Below are 23,990 nucleotides of genomic sequence, written 5' to 3' on the forward strand. Positions count from 1 at the left end.
ACAATAGATCAGGATCTGATGATTATACGTCTTGAACAAAAGGGCCCATTACTCAATATTCTAGAAAATATCTGAGAATTACATCAGTATTGATCAATACAAGAACCTTTTGTGCAATTTAAATGAAATCAATGAAAAAAGAAATATATTAGCACCTTTTCGACAAGTCCCACCCCACCAGCATACAAGGCCAACACCCCCTTCCACATACATTCCTCCTTCCAACTATACCTCCTTCCAATATCCCCAGTATAAGCCATACTCCCCTCAACATTACTCCTCACCACTACCATTAACAAAACCTCGTCAGTCACAACACAACAATTGAGAAAAAGACTCCTTTACCAACAGAACCCTGCCAGATAGCAGAGATATATATGTCCTGAGATCGTTTTTTCTACCTTTTTTCTATATTTTTGCGAGTGTTTGCTTTCACTTCTACCGGCTTGTACTCCAGCAATATCATTTCCATTACATATTATACACTTCCATTAGACTCTCGCCAATATCAACAGTACACCTGTAATTATGTTACCTCAAAATACTAATTACAGTACAACCAACATCAACAAGTTTTATAAGGAATTCAGCCCAAAGAAAATATTTTTAAGACATTAATAATACATAACAAGATGTTATTTGTACAGAAGGACATATGTCTATATTTCGTAAGAGTGTTTTTAATAACACCAATATGCCACAATGAATTTACAATAGAGTAATTTTAGGAAATTTGTATATAATTTTATCAGACTCTGTTTTTAAATGTCACATACGTTTTAATTTAAATATCCACTGAAGATGATTCACACGAGTTGAAACATGTATGGATAATTTAAAAATTATCTTAATAGATGAAATATATTGTATTTAATAGGAGGATTTAGTAAACATTTACTTTGTGAAAGCGACATCAATACGGAATGAACTTCATATCGTGTAAGACCATCATAAAATGGATTATCAACACCAGGGAAAACTCAGCACTATGCCAAATAAGTAACCAATATGAAAAGTTTAAAGTAATCCAACGGCATGAACGAAGGCTATTTTTTTCCTTCAAGGTCCGATTGATCATGAAATTTAAACCACAGTGAAAATCAAAAATGTTTTATTTGCAACATTTAGCTACACCATCCAGCTACTTCTCTACAGTCACCTCTCCGACGGACATTTGTTGTAGCGGGCCACCAACTTTCTAATACCCTCGTCATAGAAGGCAGCAGCCTGTGCTTTCAGCCACTTCTCTATGCTGGCCTAAAGCTCATTTTCTGTGCCAAAATGCTGTACTCCTAGCCAGCATTACATGTGAGCAAAGAGATGAAAATCAGAGAGAGCCAAGTCCAGGTTGTATGGTGGGTGATCAAACACTTCCCATCAAAAACGCTGCAAGAGAGTCTTTGTTGCAGCTGAAGTGTGCAGCCAAATATTGTCATAAAGAAGGACAATGCCTAATGACAACATTCCTCTTCGCTTGTTACGAATTGCAGTACGTAGACGTTGAAGAGTCACGCTGTACGAGGCTGCAGTGACGGTCGTGCCACGTTCCATGAATTCCACCAACGAAATTTATTTTTGGTCCCAGAACACAGTAGCCCATACACTTCCTGATGGAGAAGGTTTGCTTGCACTTCTTTGGTTTACTCTGGGAATAAGAATGCATCCACTGTTTGGATTGCTCTTTTGTTTCTTCATTTTTGAAATGGACCTATGTTTTGCTCCTGTGACGATTTTGTTAAAAAAATCTTCTCCTTCAGCATGGTAGTACTGGCAAAACATTAAGGCGGCGCCCATTCGCTGTGTTTTGTGATGGTTGGACAGCACCTTGTGAACCGACCTCACACAGAGTTTGCGGTACTGAAGTCTCACTCATGATGGTACAGAGAGCTACCCTTGAAATTTCAAGATCACTGAACATAGAAATCGTGAACCAACAATTTCCTCAAATCGCCTGATCCACTCGCTGAACATCATCGTCGGTTGACACTTGCTTCCTTTCCTGAATGCATGCATCAGGAACATTTGTATGTCCTGCTTCAAAGTTCCTGTACCGATGCCGCACTTTCTTGTCACTCATGAAAGTTTCACCGTACACATTAATCATTCGTCAATGAATTTCGGCTGCTTTGCACCCCTCAGCATGAAGAAATCGAATGACAGCACACACTTCACATTTGGCGGGAGACTCTAGTGTTCTAGGCATGTTTACGTGCTCACTATGTGCTCAGAACTGACAAGTGTGACGGGGTCGACGGACATACTAGAGACACTGCGCAACACTTTATTGGATTCTCACTGCAGTTTTAATTTTGAAACCGACTGGACCTTGAAAAAATAGCCCTCGTATATGGCTATTACAAGAGGAAGGAACATCCAACATCACAGAAACAACACAGCAGTCTTAGAGAAAATAATCTGTGTATGATAGTGAATCATTCCTTCAGACCTCCCCTCATGAATTAGGATTTCACTTTGAAAAATACTAAAACCGGTCTGTGTTGACGGAGTGACATGATATCGTCGTTTGGCGGTGCTGCTACTCGAGGGCTGATAGGAACGCAGATTACGAAAGCATTGTGTGGCTCAATAAAACCATAAGGTTGTCAGATCTCCACAAGGCACAATGAAAGCCCACTTAGGAAAGGGGGGTAGGGTCATTGTCCTACATTCTGGCGCTTCTTGAGGCATCGTTCTAAATTGTCTCCTTATGTCCCGCACGCAAAGAACAGGGGACTAGCATGAGAAAATAAATGCTGCTTCACAGCATGGTCTGAAAATTCCCTCCGTAAGAACATTCCCCAACCCCTCTAAAACCACCATTGTTATGGATAATGCTCCATACCACTCCATAAAAGCAAAACAGCGCTCCAACAAAGCAGACAAGAAAAGCTGGCAAGCTGGCTTGGGTAGAAAGAATAATATCTTGCCTAGAACACACATATCACCATTGAACTTGGTACTACAAAGTCAAACTAATCAAACTTGTGAGAGCTTACAAACTGAAGCCAATTATGTCATTGATGAGGGAGCAAAAAAAGGAATGACCATCAGGTGATCAGGCTGTCTCTTTACCATACCAATATTAATGCCAAGAGGTTCACCACTACTGAAATAGAGAGAAGATACTGATAATGTCACAGCAGAAAACTGGGCATCTGTGGTGAAATACACAAAGGAACCAACACTGAATTGGTTAGAAAAGGAAGGAATTTTGGATGACTGTGTGGAAGAAATTATTACCTCCCTTGGTTCCAACTACAGCTCCGTAGGTGAAGAAAGTCATTCCTCCCTGGGAGTGGTTCCACTAACACAATGAAGTCAAGTAATTTTCTACGCACCACGATGAACTTCTCTGCAGTGTATTTTATAGCTGAGCAACCAATACAAGTGTTTGCTTTCTGATAATTAGTATAAGATTAATAAAATGTGATTTCAGACTTTTCACAAAATTTGGTAGGCCTAATGCAATATTTTTTATAGTTTTAGCATTAAGTCGACGAAAATATGCCTTGAAAAGCTAATATTTGAATTGAAGTATAAACATGTTCCCAGCGCCCTTCGGAATTTTCATAATGTTTACTATTTTTGGTTGCTTGAAGTATTATTATTATTTATTATTATTATTAACTTCCTTCTCGTTAAGGTGGGCGGGCTTAGATTTTCGGATTAGTCATGCAAGATTTAATGACAATGATGCTGATGATTGTTTAAGGGCCTAACATCTAGGTCATCGGCCACTAATGGTACGAGATGAAACAAAATGTAATGATAATTAAATTTTAAAATTTACCCACTGACTAGAATTAAAAAATGATGAAAATTATTATGAATTTAACATAATCAATGGATCTAATTTGCAATGCCTTATTTTCTTAAAAAAATTATTTCAAATTAGATTAAAATGTATTAAAATGAAATCATATAGGGCCTACCAGGTGGGCAAAAGAAAACTGGCCCGGAAAATATTTAGAAGACAGACGTGGAATTGATTCTTGTTACTGAACAGGAGAACTGCCCATCACAGAAAATGATGTTGATCATGTTAGTTGTTATTGAAAGTGAAATTGTCAGTCTTTCTTCTCCTTTTCTTTTTTCAATGTAGTGATGGGCTTATTCATTGTAACCATTATTATGTGCTATAGTGTATATGACAATTTATTTTTGTAATCACTTTTGGAAACAGTTACTATGTGCTACTACACAAATTTATTTTTTGTAATCCTTTTTGGATAGGGGTATGGTAAGGGCTCTGTCTATCATATTGTAGAAAATACCTTTTATGTGGATGCCACGGTGGAGAGAATCTTGTTTAATGATTTTTATCATTTGGGTAGGTTTTCTAAAGATTTAAAATTTAAAGTTTCATTGTTTACCGATTTGACTGTAAACTTCAAGTGGGAATCCAAAGTATTAGGTTGCTCAGGTGAAGTTTTACTGTTGGTAATGCACTGACTGATGAGGGTAAAAATGTCATCTACATATATACATGGAATATTCCATTAAGGTAATTGATTTCTTATTTTATAAATTGTCAATGTAGATTTCAGCTAAAATTCTGGAAGGAGGAGACCCCATAAGGAGTACTTTTTTCTGTTATTCGAAACTATTCAAAAATTCCTCTCTTTCCAATTTTCTTAAATGGCTGTGGTTTTTTAAAATTCTCCTTGACTAAACTGACCGTTTCGGCTATAGGGATGCTAGCATACACATTGGTGATGTCAAAAGAACGCATGGTGTGAATTTAATTTCATTTTTTGGTAATTTTACTGAATTCCACTGTATTTTTTTTATGGAAGTTCTATTAAAAAATGTATATTATATCATGACGAATTTTTGAATAAAACTAGAAATATTATAGGTAAGACTGGTGTTGGAGTTAATGATTGGTCTGATGGGGATGTCAGTCTTAAGAATTGTTGGTAGAGTTTTGGTAATGGGAAGTCTAGGGTTCATAGTAGTGATTTTGGAGATTCGTTGTTCGACATTTGCGATTTTTTTTTTTTTCAATTTAGTTCGTGGGATCTTTGTTTACTTTAGAGAAACTGCCATCAAAAAAATAACTGTTCGGTTTTATTAATGTAATCATTATTGGTCATTAAAACAGTACTATTTTCTTCGTCAGCTTCTTCTACTTACTATATTGTTGTTTTTGATCTCGTGTTTCAATTCCAAAATGTGTTTGCTGGAAATGGCAGACTTTGTGGAATATTGTTCTCTGAATGTGTTTTGTAATTTTACCTAACTTTGAAACTTATTTCATCTATCAATGGGTAATTTACTAATGATAATTTCAGTTTCAGCAATGGTGGTTATGATATTTTTTTTTTTTTTTCTTTTGCAAGTTGCTTTGTGTCACACCGACACAGATGGGTCTTATGGCGACGATGGGAAAGGAAAGGGCTAGGAGTGGGAAGGAAGCAGCCATGGCCTTAATTAAGGTACAGCCCCAGCATTTACCTGGTGTGAAAATGGGGAACCATGGAAAACCATCTTCAGGGCTGCCGACAGTGGGGTTCAAACCCACTATCTCCCAAATACTGGATACTGGCCGCACCCAAGCGACTGCAGCTATCGAGCTCGGTAGGTTATGATCTTGCTTTGAGTGGATATCAATTATATTTGTCCAATTATGTTTTGGTCCTTTGCTTAGAATGTCCTGCTCTGCTCAGATGTAAGTTCATGAGATCCTTAATTGGTGGGTTGAAAGTATGATTGGTGTGTTCATGTACAGGTAGGGTCATTGTTGAATTGTGCACTGTTTTGCTGACCTTGAGGTTTTTTGTTTAAAGTATTTTTTTTTCAGAAAGAATATGAAAAAAAAATTAAATGAATAATTTTGAAATGAGTCCCATTCCAAAGGGGCTAGAGAAAGAGAAGCGGCTAAATGTGTATCGTACAATATGGTGTTTAGGTCAGATTTCTTTCTGTGAAGAAATTTTATTTCCCATTTAACATATGATAACGTTAACTCTGGTTTGTGTTTTTTGTTCCCAACTTGTATTCTTGTATTTGCGAAGATTAAAATTTAGGAACTCAGGAGTTAAGTTGTCAATAAGACAAGGTTTTTAAATAACCCAACTTCCTAATGAGGCCAACGCTTTTGGGTGGATGAGCTCCTTTGGGTGGGGTGACGGCTTCCTCAGTGGAGAAGATGACACTAGAAACCATCTCTTTCTTTGAAAGGATCAAAACAGATGTTCATGGAACTTGCTGACTGCCAGTATCAACAGTAAAACAGGGGGCCAATAAACTCTATAGTAGAATCAATGGCAGCGTCCAGGTCTCAGTCAGCGAGACCAATCTGGCTTGGCGTCAGGTGGCAACAGGCTGTAAAACATTTTGCCAAACCATGCTGACCATAAGAGTATGACTTATACGCAGAAAGGTAACCGATAGGTTGCCTCCCCGCAAAACTGATGCAAAAGCTAGGACGCTGTCCCCGGGCAGAAAGCAGGAAATACGTTGAAAAAGTTGAGAATTGGCATGTGGAATGTTTGCACACTCATTGGAAAAACCTCCAAACTAACAGATATTCTAGAAAGACACTGACTGGGCATCGGAGCTGTGCAGGAGACAAAGTGGAACGGAGATAAAAGCCAAAACATCGGCCATGGCTGTAAGCTGTTCTACACTGGTATTGGTGACACCAACGTAAGAAACTGTATAGGAATCATCCTCACCAAACATTTTATCGGAAGACTTATCTCGGCCACATGGATCAGCGACTGTCAAATGGCAGTGAAACTAGTCATGGATGATGCCATCTGCCTGAATGTAATCTCTGCATATAAGCCTCATGTTGGCTGTGATGAAATCAGCAAAACAAAAATTCTGGGAGTACTATGATCATCTACTGAAGCATTTGCCATCTGAAGAGAAAAAGACTACATTGTGTGACCTTAATGATCATGTTGGACAGACTGGCAAGGGTTATTCCGAATGCCATGGAGGCTTAGATTGCAGAACGAGGAATGACCAGGGTGCAGAGATCCTCCAGCTAGCCTCAGGATACAATCTAGCTGTAGTTAACACACGCATTCGGAAAAAGGATGAGCACTTTATCACATACAAGATGCAGACCTCATCAATGTTACAAGGCCAAGTGGAAGAGGGAGTTGTACGAAACAGATTGAATACGTTCTCTGCAACCGCGATCTGCTGAAACAGTGTGTCGACTGCAAGTTCATTCCAGGAGAGTGTCTGACATCTCAAATTAGGCTCTGGATTGGTGAGCTCCAGCTACAGTATACATTAAACAACGGAGTCATACCAACTACAAAGATTAAGGAGTTTAAGCTGAAAGATAAAGAGACAGCACAACCACTCATTGATGATATCAGAGCTTACCGGTATATTGCCCAGGACGTGTAGAAGAATGAAGATACCCCAGATCAAATGTGGGAGAGATTCCGGAAGTACTGTACTAGCCGATCAAGGCATCATCTTCAAGTTTCCAACAGCAGACTGAAAATAGACAAGGAAGACCGGGTGGTGGGAATATTATGTCCAGGGGGCACTCAAGAGGAAAAAGACTGTGTTTAAAGCATGGTGGAAAGAGAAAGAAAACCAGAATGGATAACACCTAAACGCAGAATATAAGATTGTCAAAAAGCAGGCCAAACAAGTAGTCGCAACAGCTAAAAGTGAAGCACAGCAAGGTCTCGCTGAAGACTTTTGAGAGAGGCCGATTACCTAGATGTTAGGCCCCTTTAAACAACAAGCATCATCATATCATCGTCAATCATCAAGACATTTGAGAGACCATAGGGTGCGCAGTGTATCTACAAGGTCGCTGCTTAGTGCGAAAAATAATCCAGCAATACTGTCACCACAGAGTATATCCATAACGATCGGGGAACATTACTAACAACAATAATAATATTGATTTTACATCCCACTAACTACCTTTCACAGTTTTCGGGGATGGTGGGGTGCTAGAATTTTATCCCGCAGGAGTTCTTTAACTGACATGAGGCTGACATATTTGAGCACCTTCAAATACCACCTGACTGAGCCAGGATCAGACTCGCCAAGTTGGGGACAGAACAAGCGCTATACTGCTCGAGCTAATCGGTGTGGCAATGGAAGGATATTTTGAAGGGTTGCTAAATTAAGTTTCCATGGGACAAATACCACCTGACTGAGCCAGGATCACAACTGATGGTAATATAGACGCAGATTTCAAGCACCTCATCAGTGTTGGTTGGACAAAGATGGCAGTGTTCTGTTCTGGTGTTCTGTGCAATAAGCGGATGCCAGTCAAATTGAAGGGCAATGTTTACAAAACCACTATCCAGCCTACCCTCATGTACGGCTCCAAACGTTGGAAAAGACAGAAGCGGATGCTGCAATGATTGGCGGATGTCATCTGCATGACAATGTGCGCAATTAGCATGAGCAACAGTGGCCACCTGAGGGGCCTGTGCCTGAAATCACCCCTTCTAACATGGCAGTAGCTGTGTCAAAGATGAATGGCAAAGCAGTTGACCCTGACAATATTCCAGCTGTACTAAGGGAAGTCTTAAGTGCCAAGGAAATTAATGGTTGACAAAAATGTTCAAGAAGATCCTCGCTGGATTACCAATGCTAGAACAGTTCTGTCAAAGCTTCCTTGTGCCCATCTACAAGCAAATGGGTGATGTCCGAGAATGTGAGAATTACCGAGGCATCAAACTCACTTTATTAAACACACACACAAAATCTGCGAGCGCATCATTGAAGACTGTATCAAGGGTTAAATTAGTATACAATGAAACCAGTGTGTTTTCACATAGGATATGTCAACAAATGATGCGATTCAAACTCTGCGGATCCTGATTGAGAAACACCGTGGACTATGTAAAAATCTACACATATATTCAACGATCTGGAGAGGGCCTTTGATCATATTCCTACAGATCCTGTCTACGTGAATCTATTAAGGTGAAAACCACTGCAGGCGTTTCATACACTTTTTGTGTTGATGTCTGTGTACATCAGGGAGCCGGCACTGTGCCCGGCTCTGTTCAACATTGTCATCAACACTACCTTATGGAGCAGTTGATGATAAACCTGCCATGGACCGTACTTTATGCAGACGATATCGTTTTTGGTTGGTGAGTGATGTCAGGAGGTTGAGGTCGTCTTGGAACTATGGCCAGCAATGCTAGAGGCAAATGGGATTCAAAATAAGTCGCAAAAAGACAGTACACGTTCAACTTTGCACAACCCAGGCAAGTGGTCCACACAACGTTGTCATCCTTGCTGGAAAACCGCTGATGACCAGCAAGCTCAAAGATCAAATACCACCTGACTGAGCCAGGATCACAACTGATGGTAATATAGACGCAGTTGTCAAGCACCTCATCAGTGTTGGTTGGACAAAAAGGGCAGTCTTTTACTGGTGCTCTGTGTGATAAGCAGATGCCAGTCAAATTGAAGGGCAATGTATACAAAACCACTATCCAGCCTACCCTCATGTACGGCTCCAAACGTTGGGAAAGACAGAAGCGGATGCTGCAATGGTTGGCGGACGTCATCTGCATGACAATGTGCGCAATTAGCATGAGCAAAGATCTTTTAACTTGTGCACATCAGCAACAAAATGGAGGAAAACACAGCTCCGCTGGTACAGTCACGTCAGATGACACAATGAATACCATCTAGTACAGAAAGCTAGTCATTGAAGAGCCGCAGATTTTTGTTTGTTTACAATTTATTTTACGTCACACCGACACAGATAGGTCTTATGGCGACGATGGCATGGGAAAGGGCTGAGAGTGGGAAGGAAGCGACCGTGGCCTTAATTAAGGTACAGCCCCCAGCATTTGCCTGGTGTGAAAATGGGAAACCATGGAAAACCATCTGCAGGGCTGCCGACAGTGGGGTTCGAACCCACTATCTCCTGAATAATGGATACTGGCCGCACTTAAGGACTGCAGCTATCGAGTTTGGTGAAAAGCCGGAGAGAGGAAGAGGGCACCCTAATGCAGTATGGAAGAGGCAGCTTTTAGGAAAAGTGAAGTGCTGCTTGATCTAGTGCAAGACATCGGACATACTCTCTCCAAGTCATACTGGCCGACCCTAAGTGAGCTTGGGAGTGTCCGTTTTAAGGGTACAGATACAGCCAGGAACGAAGAAGTAATATTTGGATAGAAACGAGGCCTTGGGATACTTCAGCCCTTTTAACCTAAAATGTTTGTCGTCCTTAGGGTTACCCTATATCAAAGGTGCTCAGCTGGGTGTCTGATGTCACAGTCAGGTGACAGACAACTACTACTGGACCGTCTTCATTCCTCTCCTGAAGGGGACTGGATGCGGGCCTCCTAGACAGTGATGCTGTCTCTCAAGCCAGGAGATTTGTGGTGAAGGTGAGAGAGTTGGTGGCCATGGTCTATACTAGGAACTGCCCCAGCATTCGCCTTGGTGCAGGAGAATGGAAAGCCACGTAAAACCATTCTCAGGACAGCCAACAGAGGGGACCAGCCCCTTTCCGTGTCCAGAATGCAGAGGTGTGGAGCCACGGTAGACCCGTGGCTACCGCTCCTCTGCTCAAGCGGAATGCAGAGCTGTTGGACCACAGACCAGCCGTGGCCACTTATACACCTAGAACTACTCTGTATCCACCGACCAAGCAAGAGAGTTAACACATACGGAACGGCAAAGTGCCGTTCAATTGCGACTGCAGAGCCTTCTATGCAATATTATCAACTAAATGTTGGAGTACAACATAAAGAAAGACACCATAAATGCAAGAAAACCCTATTTTTACTCAAATATTCATGTGTGACTTATACCGTGCTCAATATTAACAGACATGGTTTTATTTTCCTATATTATTTACACACTCAAGGAAAACTGGAATGTTACAATTTTTGTTGCAATGCACAGTCATTCAGAACAAGAATGAGTGCATGGTATTTTTATGTTCCATGCACTTAATATTTTATCAGACTTAATTTTAAATTACCCAAGTATTATCGGCACACTTTTTCTGGATAGATTTGTGCACAGGGGTGAGCAGTAAGGAGGGAGCTCTCCCGGTTCCGGTAGTGCTGCCAACTGAATGGAAATGAAATCTGAATTGAATCGATAATATGGTCGATCGATATGAAGTTTCTAAACCGTTATTATCTTAAGCCAACAACTGTGTCACACACACACATTATATAACATTTCTCGAAGCGAATCTTGTTCCTAGCACGAATTCTATAGTGTGACTTTGCTGTGTAAACAAGAACAGTACTAGTATGTAAGTGTACGCCAGATGTCGCACAGCGATGTACACCCGATATTAGTTTGTGTTTCAAAGGTTGCCAGTACGAATCTCGAAGATTGCCGAAGTCTACCGATTCAGCACTAGGGTGTAAATCTATCCAGAAAAGTGTGCCGATAATACAATTTACCTACCATTAAGATAAAAACCCTGTGGATACCCACAACAAACACATCTATAGGTTCAATTGTTTCTGAAAATTAAAAAAGTACCTGCGAGGTAGTTTTACACAGCACTATGCACTTTTTTTTAAATTTATTTTAAGCAACTAAAATAAGTACATGGTTGGAGCATGTGCAAGCTACAATTTAATGGATAGAAATGACAGAATTTACATTAACAAAAGTAAATCTTTATTATTCATACAGTAAAACGTAATACATGAGTTAATTCAAATAGTTTTATGCCTGATTTTGTGTAGTGTTCTAGGGCCGATTGCAGAAACGATGACTAGTTTTAAGCCTTAGACTTCGTCTAGCTAAACAACGTCTAAATCAAGCACAATCTTCCATTGCATAAACAATGTTCAGTCGATGTTTAACTAGACATCGCTTAAAGTTTCAATTTTGGTTTGAAAATGGAGACAGAAGTATCTTTCATGCAACTCTTTGCTTGTCGCAACCAATGAAATTTGTTGGTGCCCGTGCCAAACGCCAGTCAGCTGTTTGTCTTCCTACACATTACTCAAATATGGCTGAGCATGACTTGCCCACAGATAAGAGTATCGCTTTCGGTAGAAATTAAATCTCATAATATTATCGACACTAAAGTGACACTCCACCATACAGGGGGTGTAGCTTTCATTATAGCGTTCTGACAGTGAGTGTAATCTACTAATAAATACGGTAGCTTCGACGAAGGGAAGATGAAGCAATAGTAATGTGTAACCGAGTGTGTTGTACGGGCCATATAGATGTAGCTTGCATTCTGGAGATTGTTGGTTCGAAATGCATAATCGGCAGCCGTGAAAATTGTTTTCCGTTGTTTCCCTATTTTTACATCAGGCAAATACTAGAGCTGTTATTATGGCCACGGCTCTTCTTCCCCAGTCCTCTTTAGACAATAATCACCACTACCTGCCTTTTCCTATAGTTGCCGAAAACTTATATGATTATACATATAAAAAACCCATACAACCTACTTTCTAGTTTCACTATTATGTGTGTTTACTTGGCAGTAAATATAAGTGAATCCCTCCCGGTTGATGTATGTGACAGTCCTCTGACGATCGGGACACGTAATTCTGAAATCTATGTAGTCAAAGTGACCTATAATTCCATGGAAATGACCCCATGTATATATATATTGGTTGCCAAGAATTGTATTCAAGTTGACAGTTTGTCAGTCTCAAGAAACAAATCTCGAAAAGCGAAACCTTATTTTAAGATCCATCTCCCCGTGCATGTCAAACGAATTGCTGCAATCTAGCAGCGAGCGACCCACAGAGAGGCCGTCGGACTAACCTTGCTTCCCGGAATCGTTTCAACTTGATAATACAAATTACATGTTTCATGGTACAAAACCTCTGATTGTGATTCACTGCTCTGATTTGAGGCTGCTGGAGCACTGTTTAAGTGCTCTCCGCAGTGTTTAAACATGACCGGTTGAACATCAGTTTTAGACAGTGTCTAAGTGATAAATAACGTCTCTGCAATGCGGCAGCCATACTTAGGCATTGTTTAACCGTAGACATCGTCTAAATACCGTTTCTCCAGCACTTGCCTGGTGTGAAAATAGGACACCATGGAAAACCAATTCCAGGGCCGCTGACAGTGGTATTCAAACCCACTATCTCCTGAATGCAAGCTGATAGGTAAGTTTATGTGACCCAAATCACACGACCACTTGCTCGGTAATTTCATTTATAAGGAACAGTCAAATGAAAACTGAACACACTGCGCGAAAGGTGGCAACATCGTTGTCAGGTATCGATACTGCCATTGGTGCGGTAGGAGAACTGCATAGTGACAACCCACAGATTCACACAGTTGCTGGGACTGGTCTAGTTTGTTCGTCCAGCTGTAGAAATGGAGGCAAGCAAAGAAGAGCAGAGAAGTGTTGTCCTTTTTCTGGTGGCTGAGGCTGCTGGAGTACGCGAAACTCATCGTCGCATGTGTGCTGTGTTCGGTAATCACTACATGTCCATGACACGAGTGACACCTCTAATGGTATGAATGAAATGTCAACAAAAAGTTCAAAATCATCAAACCAAATTGCTGAAACGTAGCCCTCACCATATTGGAAGTATGGGGGCGAGCATTTTCATGCAACAGGATGATTCCGTCCGACAGCATTCCAGGGCGTTTTGTCATTATGGCGCGACAATGTTTCTGCAAAGTGTCTTTCTAGAGCTGTGCATTGATTGCACGCTCAAAGAAGTAGACCAGTAGAGGGACCCTGCAGCCAAAGAAGAGTTGGTGCGACGTGAAAAATTTTTTTTAAAAAGCCAAAGAAGAAGGTTAGGATGACTTTTTTTTTTTTTTTTTTTTTTTTTTTGCTAGGGGCTTTACGTCGCACCGACACAGATAGGTCTTATGGCGACGATATGATGACTTTACCGGAACTTGTGTGTGAACACCTTTGGAAAGAACATAGCAAATTAATGGATGAAACTATGTGTTTTGACTATAAATAAAAAATAAAACATGTTTGTTATGTTACATTCTCAAATAATAGGACACTGCAATCTCCCGAACATTTGCAAATTAGAACTAAAATAAATGTTTGCTTAACTACAGACTGCACTTGTTCCAAGCTACAAAAAGCTACTCATGTTAAATACCTTGGTATATTTATTGTTAACCACCTCAAGTGGAATTATCGCATCACTCACTTAGAAACCTGACGACAATGCCTTATGTACTGTATATAACGGGCGCCAGGAAATGTTCTCCGCAGTGCCTGCGTGCTGCTGAGTAAGGTAGCATGAGCAGTTTAGTTGGCAGCACGGTGTCACATCTGTCACCCTCATTCGCTCGCTTGCTGACAGGCCAAGGTCAACAGGGTAGCAGTACAGGAAATGCCACACGTGTTAGCTGTGGGCTGTTGAAATCATCAGTGTGTATTGCAGTGAGCGAACATTCAGACAGATTATTGAAATAGTGCAACAGAATACAGGGAGTAATGTTTACTACTGAAGAGAGAGTTTTTATGGTGGAATACATTTTTCGCGAAGGCAATCGGTTTACAGAAAATGTTAAACTAAAATTTCAAGCACAGTTTCCTAATTCAAAGTGTCCAAACCGGGATACCGGTCAGGATTTGATAAGTAAATTTCATGTGACCGGTTCAGTCCACGATATACCGGGAACAGGCAGGTGTACAAAACTAATCCAAAAACGATTGATGAACTTAAAGTCAATATCATTAATTATGTGCAGTCCATTGTGGAAGAAACTCTAGTGAAAGTCTTCGACAATATGTGTAGACGTATTGAAGTCTACTGTCTTCGAACACAAGAGCAACACTTCCAGTATCTGTTATGTATTGCTGTGGTGAGTACAAAGTTTACTGTTGTTTATTTATTTTGATACAAGCGGCAGCAGCCGTTCTGCCAACTTAAATGCTGATGCAACCTCGCACAGCAGCACCTAGGCGCTGAGAACAACATTTCCTGGCACCCTGTATTTTACTAACTTAGGAGAATGGTTTCAGCCAAAATCCTAACAGGTGTAAATTCCTTATTACAGTATGGTATCATAGGATGGGGTGGTGTGCTAGATAAATATATAATTTCTGTTTCTGTTGGATACACACTTACGGGTACTTCAAAAACCACACACTGAAAACCAAACCACTTTTCTACAAGGGAGTTATACAACTTGCCAAATGTTTTTTATATAAGCCTACATCAGATATGCAGAAGTACTATTACAATCCATTTTTAAAAATTATTCCAAATTTCAGAACCAATTAGTTAAGTACTGGTTGGCGACTCTCATACCGAAACTCTTAAATTGGACAGAGATATGCAAGTTATCTTGGACCTTATAGGCTACATAAAATGCCTTATCTCTCCCCGTTACAAATATCAGAACACCTGATTCCTACAAACAAAACAAAATTACACCTTAAATTTCTACTTCAAAATAATTTTAAAACAGTTTGTTTCCACACTACTGTTCATTCATTCATTTGCACCATTCATCAAGCCCACACACAAGCACTGCTTACTGTAGGTGCGATTCATTGTATTATGTATTTAAAAAGTTCACGTAGCTCACCTCAAATGTACTTTTTGGTATACTTCTGGCCCTTGAAATTGGCGGAAACAACATAGTACAATCAACTGTACTCCTCTCGCTTTCTCAAATGAGATGTTCGAAGGATTACACAATATTATACACTTAGTCGGCTCTTAAAACTTTAGCCCGCACTTCGCCACCGTCATGTAGCCTACACAGCCAATAACAATTTTGACAAATAATGATTTTAATTCATTAATTAATTAATTAATTGATAACAACTTCGGTGAAGCTGATACCAATAATCTACAGCGCCCAAAAGCACTGTCGTAACTAGAAACGTATGCCACTAGCTATTTTCCCTAACAAAACAAATGATCATATGGTCAGCCACCAATGCGCCACCATTACAATCTGAACAGATCTGAACAATCCAAAGAGAATATGAACAAACCTTGTCTTGTCTTGCGGATATTTATTTGGGATTCAACAAATTCTTTTCCAGTCACGAGACAATTAATATATTACACTTATATCACAAAAACACACGGTTACATCACTAATACCCGATTTTAGCATGATCACACGTAGATAGATGCACTTAAAGAAGCAAAATTATATCGGGTTCATGGAAGTATTACATTCTATACTGAGCAGAGACACAAATAACTTAGTAAGCTGGAATAGGAGTAACGTGTTACACTGTACAAGATCGGAAAGTAATAAAAACCTTGATACAGTATCTACTCACCAGGAACATATAGAAGTGCCACCTCACAAACATGTCGGAACAAAACAACTGAAAAACTAGATCATAATTACAATTTTATGTGAGTGTTATCAAGGTATTCGTTTAAAATAGTAATGATCGTAGGCGAAGGTTGGTGCAACAAAACTGAAAATCGTGTAGGGAAAGATACTTGAACTTTAAGTAATTTCTGCATTAAAATGGCCTGGTGATGTGCATATTGGGGGCAATGAAAAAACAAGTGGTCACTATCGCCCTCAGATTCTCCGCAGGAACAAGTTGGGTCGTTCGTAATGTGAAATCGAGTTAAATATACTGGGGTTAAGGCATGCTTAAAACGTAGTCGGATGATATTGGTAATGTGACGTCGTGTATACGTGCCATTTGCAAACCACGGCAGTGTGGGAATACTCGATTGAATTTGATAGTTATGTTGGCCTTTCGTACGAGCAGATAATCGCCATTGTGTGCACCATGTGTGTTGAGCTGCAGTTTTGATATGTGGTAAAAAGTCGGGAATCGGAATTTTGATTTGTAATATATTCGCGGTATCTGCACTGGCGTCTTTCGCTGCTATATCGGCCATATCGTTGCCTACGTGCCGATTGTGCCCTTTAATCCATATTAGCGCTATAACAAAACCGGATGTTTCAAGTCGAAGTAGAAGAGACTTAACTTCGTAGACATATGTATTTGTATGAGGGGCGCGTGATTGCAGAGCTTGTAAAACACTTTGAGAATCGCTGAATATGTTTATTTTTTGGAGTGCAACTGTTGAACATATACGAGGGCTTGGTATATGGCATATAATTCTGCTGTAAAGATAGTTAAATTATTAGGTAACGGATATTTAAAGCTAATGAGTAATTGTGGATCGTAAAATGCTGCCCCGACTCCAGTATTTGATTTTGACCCATCGGTAAATGGTGAGGTTATGGGACTTTTAAATTTCTTATGAGCGTATAATGTGGGATAAGGTGCAGACATTGCTTGGTTTGATGCATCAGAAGGGGCAATGATAATAGAAGGACGGAATGTTTGAATGTCATAGTGGTATGAATACGTATTAACGCGTGGTGTACGAAGTATAGTCTCAGTAAGATGGTGGATTTCAGCATAAGCCATATATATGGCGGGATACCGATGATTGGGAGGAGGACGCTGTTGATAATATTCATATAATAATTGTAATTTAGGGACAATAAGGGAGTTCGTTCTACTAATATGTTTAAGTACGAATTTTTTGGAAAGTTTTATCCTGCGAATATACAGTGGTTCTTCCGTAGTTTCTACTAATAACGCGTTAGTTGGCGTTGTGCGGAGGGCACCCACACTGATACGTAGTGCTGAAAATTGGAGACGATCCAAAGCTAATAAACTATGTTTAGAAGTTAAATCAATAATGTGGGCGCTATAATCAAGTATGGACCAAATGGTTGCATGATATAGCTGTAGTGCTGACAAGGGGTCAGCACCCCATGCACGTTTCGTTACCGTTCGTAGGATGGTGATATAACGATCAGATTTCCTAATAAGATGTCGTATATGAGTTTGCCATGTGAGTTTTTGATCGATATATATTCCTAAATATAAGTGTTGTGAAACCAAGGGAATGCTATAGGTGTCAAAATTAATAGGGCTTTTATCAAAGGTTCGTGTATGTGTAAAGATCATCGCTGCACATTTAGGTATAGAAAGAGAAAGTCCATGGGCCGTTAGCCACTGAAAGACTAAACTTAAAACCCGAGATATTGTGGCTCTACAAAGGTCAATGTGGGAGTCAGCACAATAAATAACATAATCATCCGCGTAAGCTAGAATACGAGCGTGTGGTAGCACAAGAGATTCGAGCTCTTTCATGTAAAGGGAAAACAAAATTCCACTGAGTATCGAACCCTGTGGTAAACCTTGTAATGTATAACGGCTATCAATTGTGTGTTGGGGAGATTTAATAGTTAACCGGCGGTTAGTAAATAGTTAATTTAAAATAGAAAGGAATTGGATGGGGAATCCTGCACTAAATAATTTCTCCCAGAGGATATGCAATAACACAGCATCATAGGCACCTTTAATATCCAAAAAAACTGCCACGATAGAATGTTTCCGCCATTTTGCTAATAAGATGTCGAGTAAGAAAATAATGATAGGGTCTTGTGTACTATTACCCCGTCGAAAGGCGAACTGATACTTGGGTAATAGCGAGTGATATTCCAATACCCACGCCATTCGTTTCATAAGGATTTTACAAAAGACTTTGCGTATACACGATCCCAGAACGATGCCTCGGAAATTTTCAGGTTCGGTAGGTCGTTTTGTTGGTTTCAGAATGGGTGTGATGAAAAACTCGTTCCATGATGTTGGTACATGTAATGTCTCGAAACTACTATTATAATATTTGAGTAAATAAATTTGGACATGGGGGTAAGGCCTTGAGCATTTGATAAGTAATTGCATCAGGTCCTGGTGATGAGCTATTGACGGTACATAATACAGAGTGTAATTCATTATATGTAATTGGATTCAAAAGGGAAATAAAAGAACAAGAATTATTCTGTGAGGTGGGTAGAAAGAATGGATTTACGGTAACAGGGGCAAGGGTGTATAAAAAATCTTCTAGAACTTGTCGCGGATAAGCAGAAGAAGTTTGGTATTGGAAAGTTCTCGTGATCATGCGGATCGCGTTCCAAAATTCCGTTGCTGGAAGTTGTGGAGTTAATTGAGAAATAAAAGATTGCCAAGCTTTTCGCTTTTTTGCATTAAAGACGAGCTTTGTTTTCGCAATATGATTTCGCAATTGAAAATAATGCTGCTGCGTCATTGATTGGCGATATTGTTTGAATAATTGTTTGCGCTTATGAATAAGATCGTGACATTCTTAGTCCCACCATTTTAGTTCATATTCCTGTGGATGGGTCGTCACCTTTAATGGTCGACACGGATGAAACATGTTTAAATATTGGGTTAAATAAGGGAGTAAGAGGGAAAAGGATATAGGGGACTTGTGTTTCTGCTGCAAGATATAATTGAGGTATGATTGATAGTTAGAAACATTGAAATTTTTATAAGATCGGACGTTACTTATACAGGAGGGTGTCTGAAACTGGGAATGTGGTGGGTGAATACCATATGTGATGAGAATTGGGAAGTGGTCACTAGTGTGAGTATCAGATAATGTATGCCAGGTGGTGACAGGGGCCATAATTGTGCGGCAGAAAGTAAGGTCTACTGCGCTGGGTGGAGATCCAGGCGGAGTTAAGCGGGTCGGGGAGCCGTCATTTAAAAGAAACAAATTCTGATGAGTTGAAGTAGTAAGTAAACTGGAACCTTTGATTGTATCCACCATACATCCCCATTCAGTGTGGTGGAAATTACTAGTTGCAGAGGTTGTTGCATGGCACTCGTTGACGGGATCGAATGTACTGGAACCGAAGGTTCGTTTCGCAGAATGGCCATGTATCCTTGTCGGTCGAAACCGGGTTCGGGTGTAGGAGGGGGAGTTTGCATGATCACTTGGGTAAACTTACGCTTACGCGGGTTGGGAGTCGCAGGGGATGGGGGATTCGACGATAGAGGAGGGATTTGAAGTTCTTGTTGCTCGGAATGATAAATTGGAAGGGCGATTCGGGCTTTAGCTTCGGGAAAAGATTTGTGTTCAGTACTCATTAATTTTTAATGGTGACCTGATACTTATGTTCAGGACAAATTGAGGAACCTCTGACATGGTTTTTCTTACAGTACGCACATTGTGTAAATTGCTACGTACACGCCTGTGTTTCATGTTGTTGCGCACATTTCCCACAACGAGCGACTTTCGCTTGACATTGCCGAATTGTATGCCCATAGCGCTGGCATTTGCGACAGCGAATGGGTGAAAAGATGTAAGGTTCAACTTCCATGTACACCTTGTATAAGGCGACATGGGAGGGTAATGTTTGTGATCTGAAAACAATTTTTACTGAACCCGTAGGAAGGTATTGGGTTTCGCCATCTTGAATTGCACGGCGATTAAGTCGTTGCACGCTTTTAACTGGTGCCTCGGATTCCAGGTACTGTAATATGTCATCATTCGATAAACCTTTTTCAACTCCACGAATAATGCCTACTCTTAACACTTGTGATGATGGAATGTAAACTTTAATTTTGAGGGTTTCAAGCATAGGATTACTCAAAAATGCGTTTGCTTGTGAAGCCGTATGGAAGGTAACTTGTAGTCGATTACGCCCTTTACGTTGGATCGATTTGACATTGAGTTTAGTTTCGTAAAATCGGCGACCAAGTGCCATAGGGTGTAAATTGCCGATGTTTTGCTCGTTTATGGATTCAACAAATACAAAGAAAGGTCCATGATGAAAACGATTATAATATTCCGGGGTAGAAGCCACTTGGGACGCCTCGGATTGATTGTTAGATTGTTCGGAATTAGAACGGGCTACCACTTCCGTATTACGCCTCCGTACATCAGACTCAGTTGACTGAGAACCTTGCTGTCGTGTCGTATTACTGGATGAATTGGTTATGGGTTCCTCTTCCATAGGTACTACTATTTCACGCTCCACTCGTAAGGAATTCCCGGTTACCGCCGACGTTCCTCCACTGTCGGTCTCCATTGCTTGTCACTCCCGCACCACACTTGAACGAAAACACAAGTGGTTACCACTACCGCGCACCTCTGACTCGCACAAGTAGAGTAGTGTACCGTGCCACTATCACTGCGTGACTGTGCATCCACTACTGCGAATTTTGGTTCCTCCCCGTGGTCGGACTCCGCCCAAGTCGTCTTGATTCACTTCCACCAATCACGAACTCTGAAGCCACCATAGAAGATAAAGAGCGGTTATATAGGACTACATCACAGAACTTACATTGCTAGTGGGTAGAGGAGCAGGGTCTGTGAGTAACGTCACGTGGGCAGGCCTAATACAGTAGAGACAATACGCGACACTGAGCGAGATATCGAGGGACAGCTATTAGAGCTCTCTCTAGCGAGTAGACCTGAAAACTACTGATTCTGTCATAAGAGCACGTGTATTTGTGTGTGGAGTTTATGGTGTTATGTATGCGTTTTCAGTTAGTTGACATAATTAAATAGTAGCGTGTTTCATTCCTTGATATCTCCACTCAGCATGAGAGGAAAGGTATGTGCTGTGTTTGGCTGCAATAACTATGAAGTAGACAAGAATGCGCGGTCGTTTTTCAGGTTCCCTCGTGACAAGAAAATGTAATATTGTGTTTGCATATATATTCTTCCAGTGACAGAGATCTTTATAGTACATCATAATCTTCTGACCTGCTCGACTTATATTTTAAGTGGCCTAAAATGTAATACGCAAATTTTATTGTATAGTGCAGCAGTTAACCTTCAATACCGATGTGGTGGTGTAGGTGTGATCTGTGAGTTTTGAAATGTCACAGAAGTGATTTGGATAAGGTGTACAAGAAAGAAGGGACATTACGCTTATATACGAATTATAAGATCTGTTCAGATAATTTCCAGACCACTGATTTTAAAAATCCTTGGCTATACAGCCGAGGGTATGTTACATTTTTACTCTAATTGTACGTAAATATTCCTCAAAGCATCACTATCGACAACATTTTCATACTTTTCTTTCTTTTATCCCTCTTCTCAGATTAAAGCCGGGATTTTATAGATTTTCTTTCTGTTAGTAGGCTTCATGTGAAGAGAAAAATTGTCCAGCTATTAAATGTTAATTCATTGCATCATATGTGTAAGGAATGTGCCGATATTTTTATTGACAAGTGTCTTAATGAGAAAAAAAGACAAATCCAACCTTAAGAGTTCAGGCAGGAATGCTAAAGCTAAAAAAGTAATGCATAAGTGAAAGATCAAGCCATTTCACAGCAGTCCATTTCACATCTTGTTTATATGTCTAATTTCATTTTTTGAATAATAACCTTTTAAACAATTCTTCATTCATTTATCCAGAATTGCTTTAGCAACTTCGAAGTTAATATCTCAATAACACTTCCTTTCTAGACGTATTTTATTTATCCATTCCCGTATATACCTTTCCATTGATATTTGAATTTAGCGCGATTTTTTCAGGTCAAGTCACTAGGAGCGCCACCGTCGAATTGTCTCCCATTTTAGTAAGGCTAAATCCGTAAGTGTCGCGTATTGTCTCTACTGTATTTGGCCAGGCCTAGACTAATATCTGTGATTATATACAGCCGTCATTGCATGCATAGGCCTACATAGCTTATAATTTCAATGCATGTATGCATTTCAGGAATGTTCTATCTATCTATCTATCTATCTATCTATCTATCTAAATGTTTTCATTCCCCTGCCTAAAGGGGAGAAGCGGGCCATCTAGAGGGTACCGCTCTCTCTCTGGTCAGGAGATCCGAGCAGGTTGAGGATAAGTGAAGGATTAAGGATGTGGGTGAAGGATTTGGACAGCATTGAGAGGGGATGGGGTATGCAGCCTCTTGGCTAAGTATTGTTGTATTTTGTCAGGTTAATTAAACGCGGTAAATCATTCATTTCTCCTTTATTTACTTTATTTTTCTTTTGTGTTGGTACGGGATAGATTGGGGATGGTATGGATAAGGGGGAGGCGATTGGAAAAGGGAAGTATGAAAGATGGAGGAGCATTTTTTATTATAATAATTTTTTGGTGGTGAATCAGGACACAGGGTAAGTGGTTTTAGGTGAGAAGTAGGAATGAGTCAGCATTTTATTCACGTGATCTTATTCTTATTCTAATTCTTCCCACCCAGCAAACCAAGTCCCCTCAGCTAATAACCAAAAATACGATGAATATATCCCCTCCACCCACACAGATTACCCACTTTATCTAGAAATGATATACGTATTAATGGCTGAAGATGCTGTAAATAGAGCAGGGGCTGAGAAGAAGTATAGAGCTTTATTTATGACAGATGATGCAAGAGTATGGAGTGGGGGGTGGGATGATTATATTTATACTAGAGTTTCAAGCGGTGTGAAAGTGAAATGTGTATTCAGTTCTGAGTGCGATGTCCGAAAATGTAGATTCAAAGTTTGGTTAGCTACTGCCTGTAAATGAGCGAGTACCAGATGGCGTTGAAATGGATGGATGTTATACATGATAATTGTAATAAATCTTATCATGTCCTTGATGTCAGTGGAAAAAAACAATGAGCGTGTTAGTGTGGTGGGTTTGTCAGTGGTGCGCATAGGCGCTACGAGTTCTTGTCTGTCTCTAGGAGGGGTAGGGTGGGCTTTGCAACGCCTCGAGTAAGTTGTGTGTTGTTCGCCGCAGGCATTGCACCGGGGAGGCAGGGATACATAAGGGCATTGTGAGGTGTGCTGGCGCTGGGTGCAGTGTCCGCATACAGCATGTTCAGAATTGCAGTGTGATGTGGTATGTATATTGTAAGATGAGCGCTCACAGCGAATAGGCTGCGGTGCAGGTGCACGACAGGCTTCCATCTTGTGGTGGTGGCGATGAATTGCAACCCCACTCGCAAGAACTATCCTAAGGTCCTCGCAAGTGGGAAGAAATATCCTGAACCTATAAGTGGGCCCAGGGCTGTTCGTTATGCGGAAAGCCTTCCTCGCGGGAATTCTTTTCTCGATGAGTTCCAGGAGAACGGTTTCTTCTGAAACAGCTGGGTCCACTCCCCGAATCACACAGCTGAATAAGTTGTGCCTCGGTGGTGGTGGTGGTGGTGGTGGGATTCGAAGTGTTGGCTGTGAGAGGGGTTGGAATGGTGTACTAGAGCACAGGTGTGCTGACCATATCGATTGAGTTAACATCTGGGCTGCACCCTCTCAATTGACATTCATTATCACGCC

At 40.4% G+C, this 23,990-nt stretch overlaps 1 protein-coding gene across 1 annotated transcript in view; it reads right to left on the minus strand.

Annotated features, from left to right (window-relative positions):
* The window catches only part of LOC136864715 (protein CNPPD1), a 164,028-nt gene extending 148,328 nt beyond the window's left edge, over positions 1-15,700 (minus strand). Inside the window, exon 1 of the mRNA XM_067142047.2 lies at positions 15,478-15,700. Coding sequence (XP_066998148.1) covers positions 15,478-15,531 — 54 coding nt within the window. The 5' untranslated portion in view covers positions 15,532-15,700. The remainder of the gene's footprint in view (positions 1-15,477) is intronic.
* Between the last annotated feature and the right edge of the window lie 8,290 nt (positions 15,701-23,990).

Source organism: Anabrus simplex, chromosome 2 (assembly GCF_040414725.1).
Source record: "Anabrus simplex isolate iqAnaSimp1 chromosome 2, ASM4041472v1, whole genome shotgun sequence".
NCBI lineage: Eukaryota > Metazoa > Arthropoda > Insecta > Orthoptera > Tettigoniidae > Anabrus > Anabrus simplex.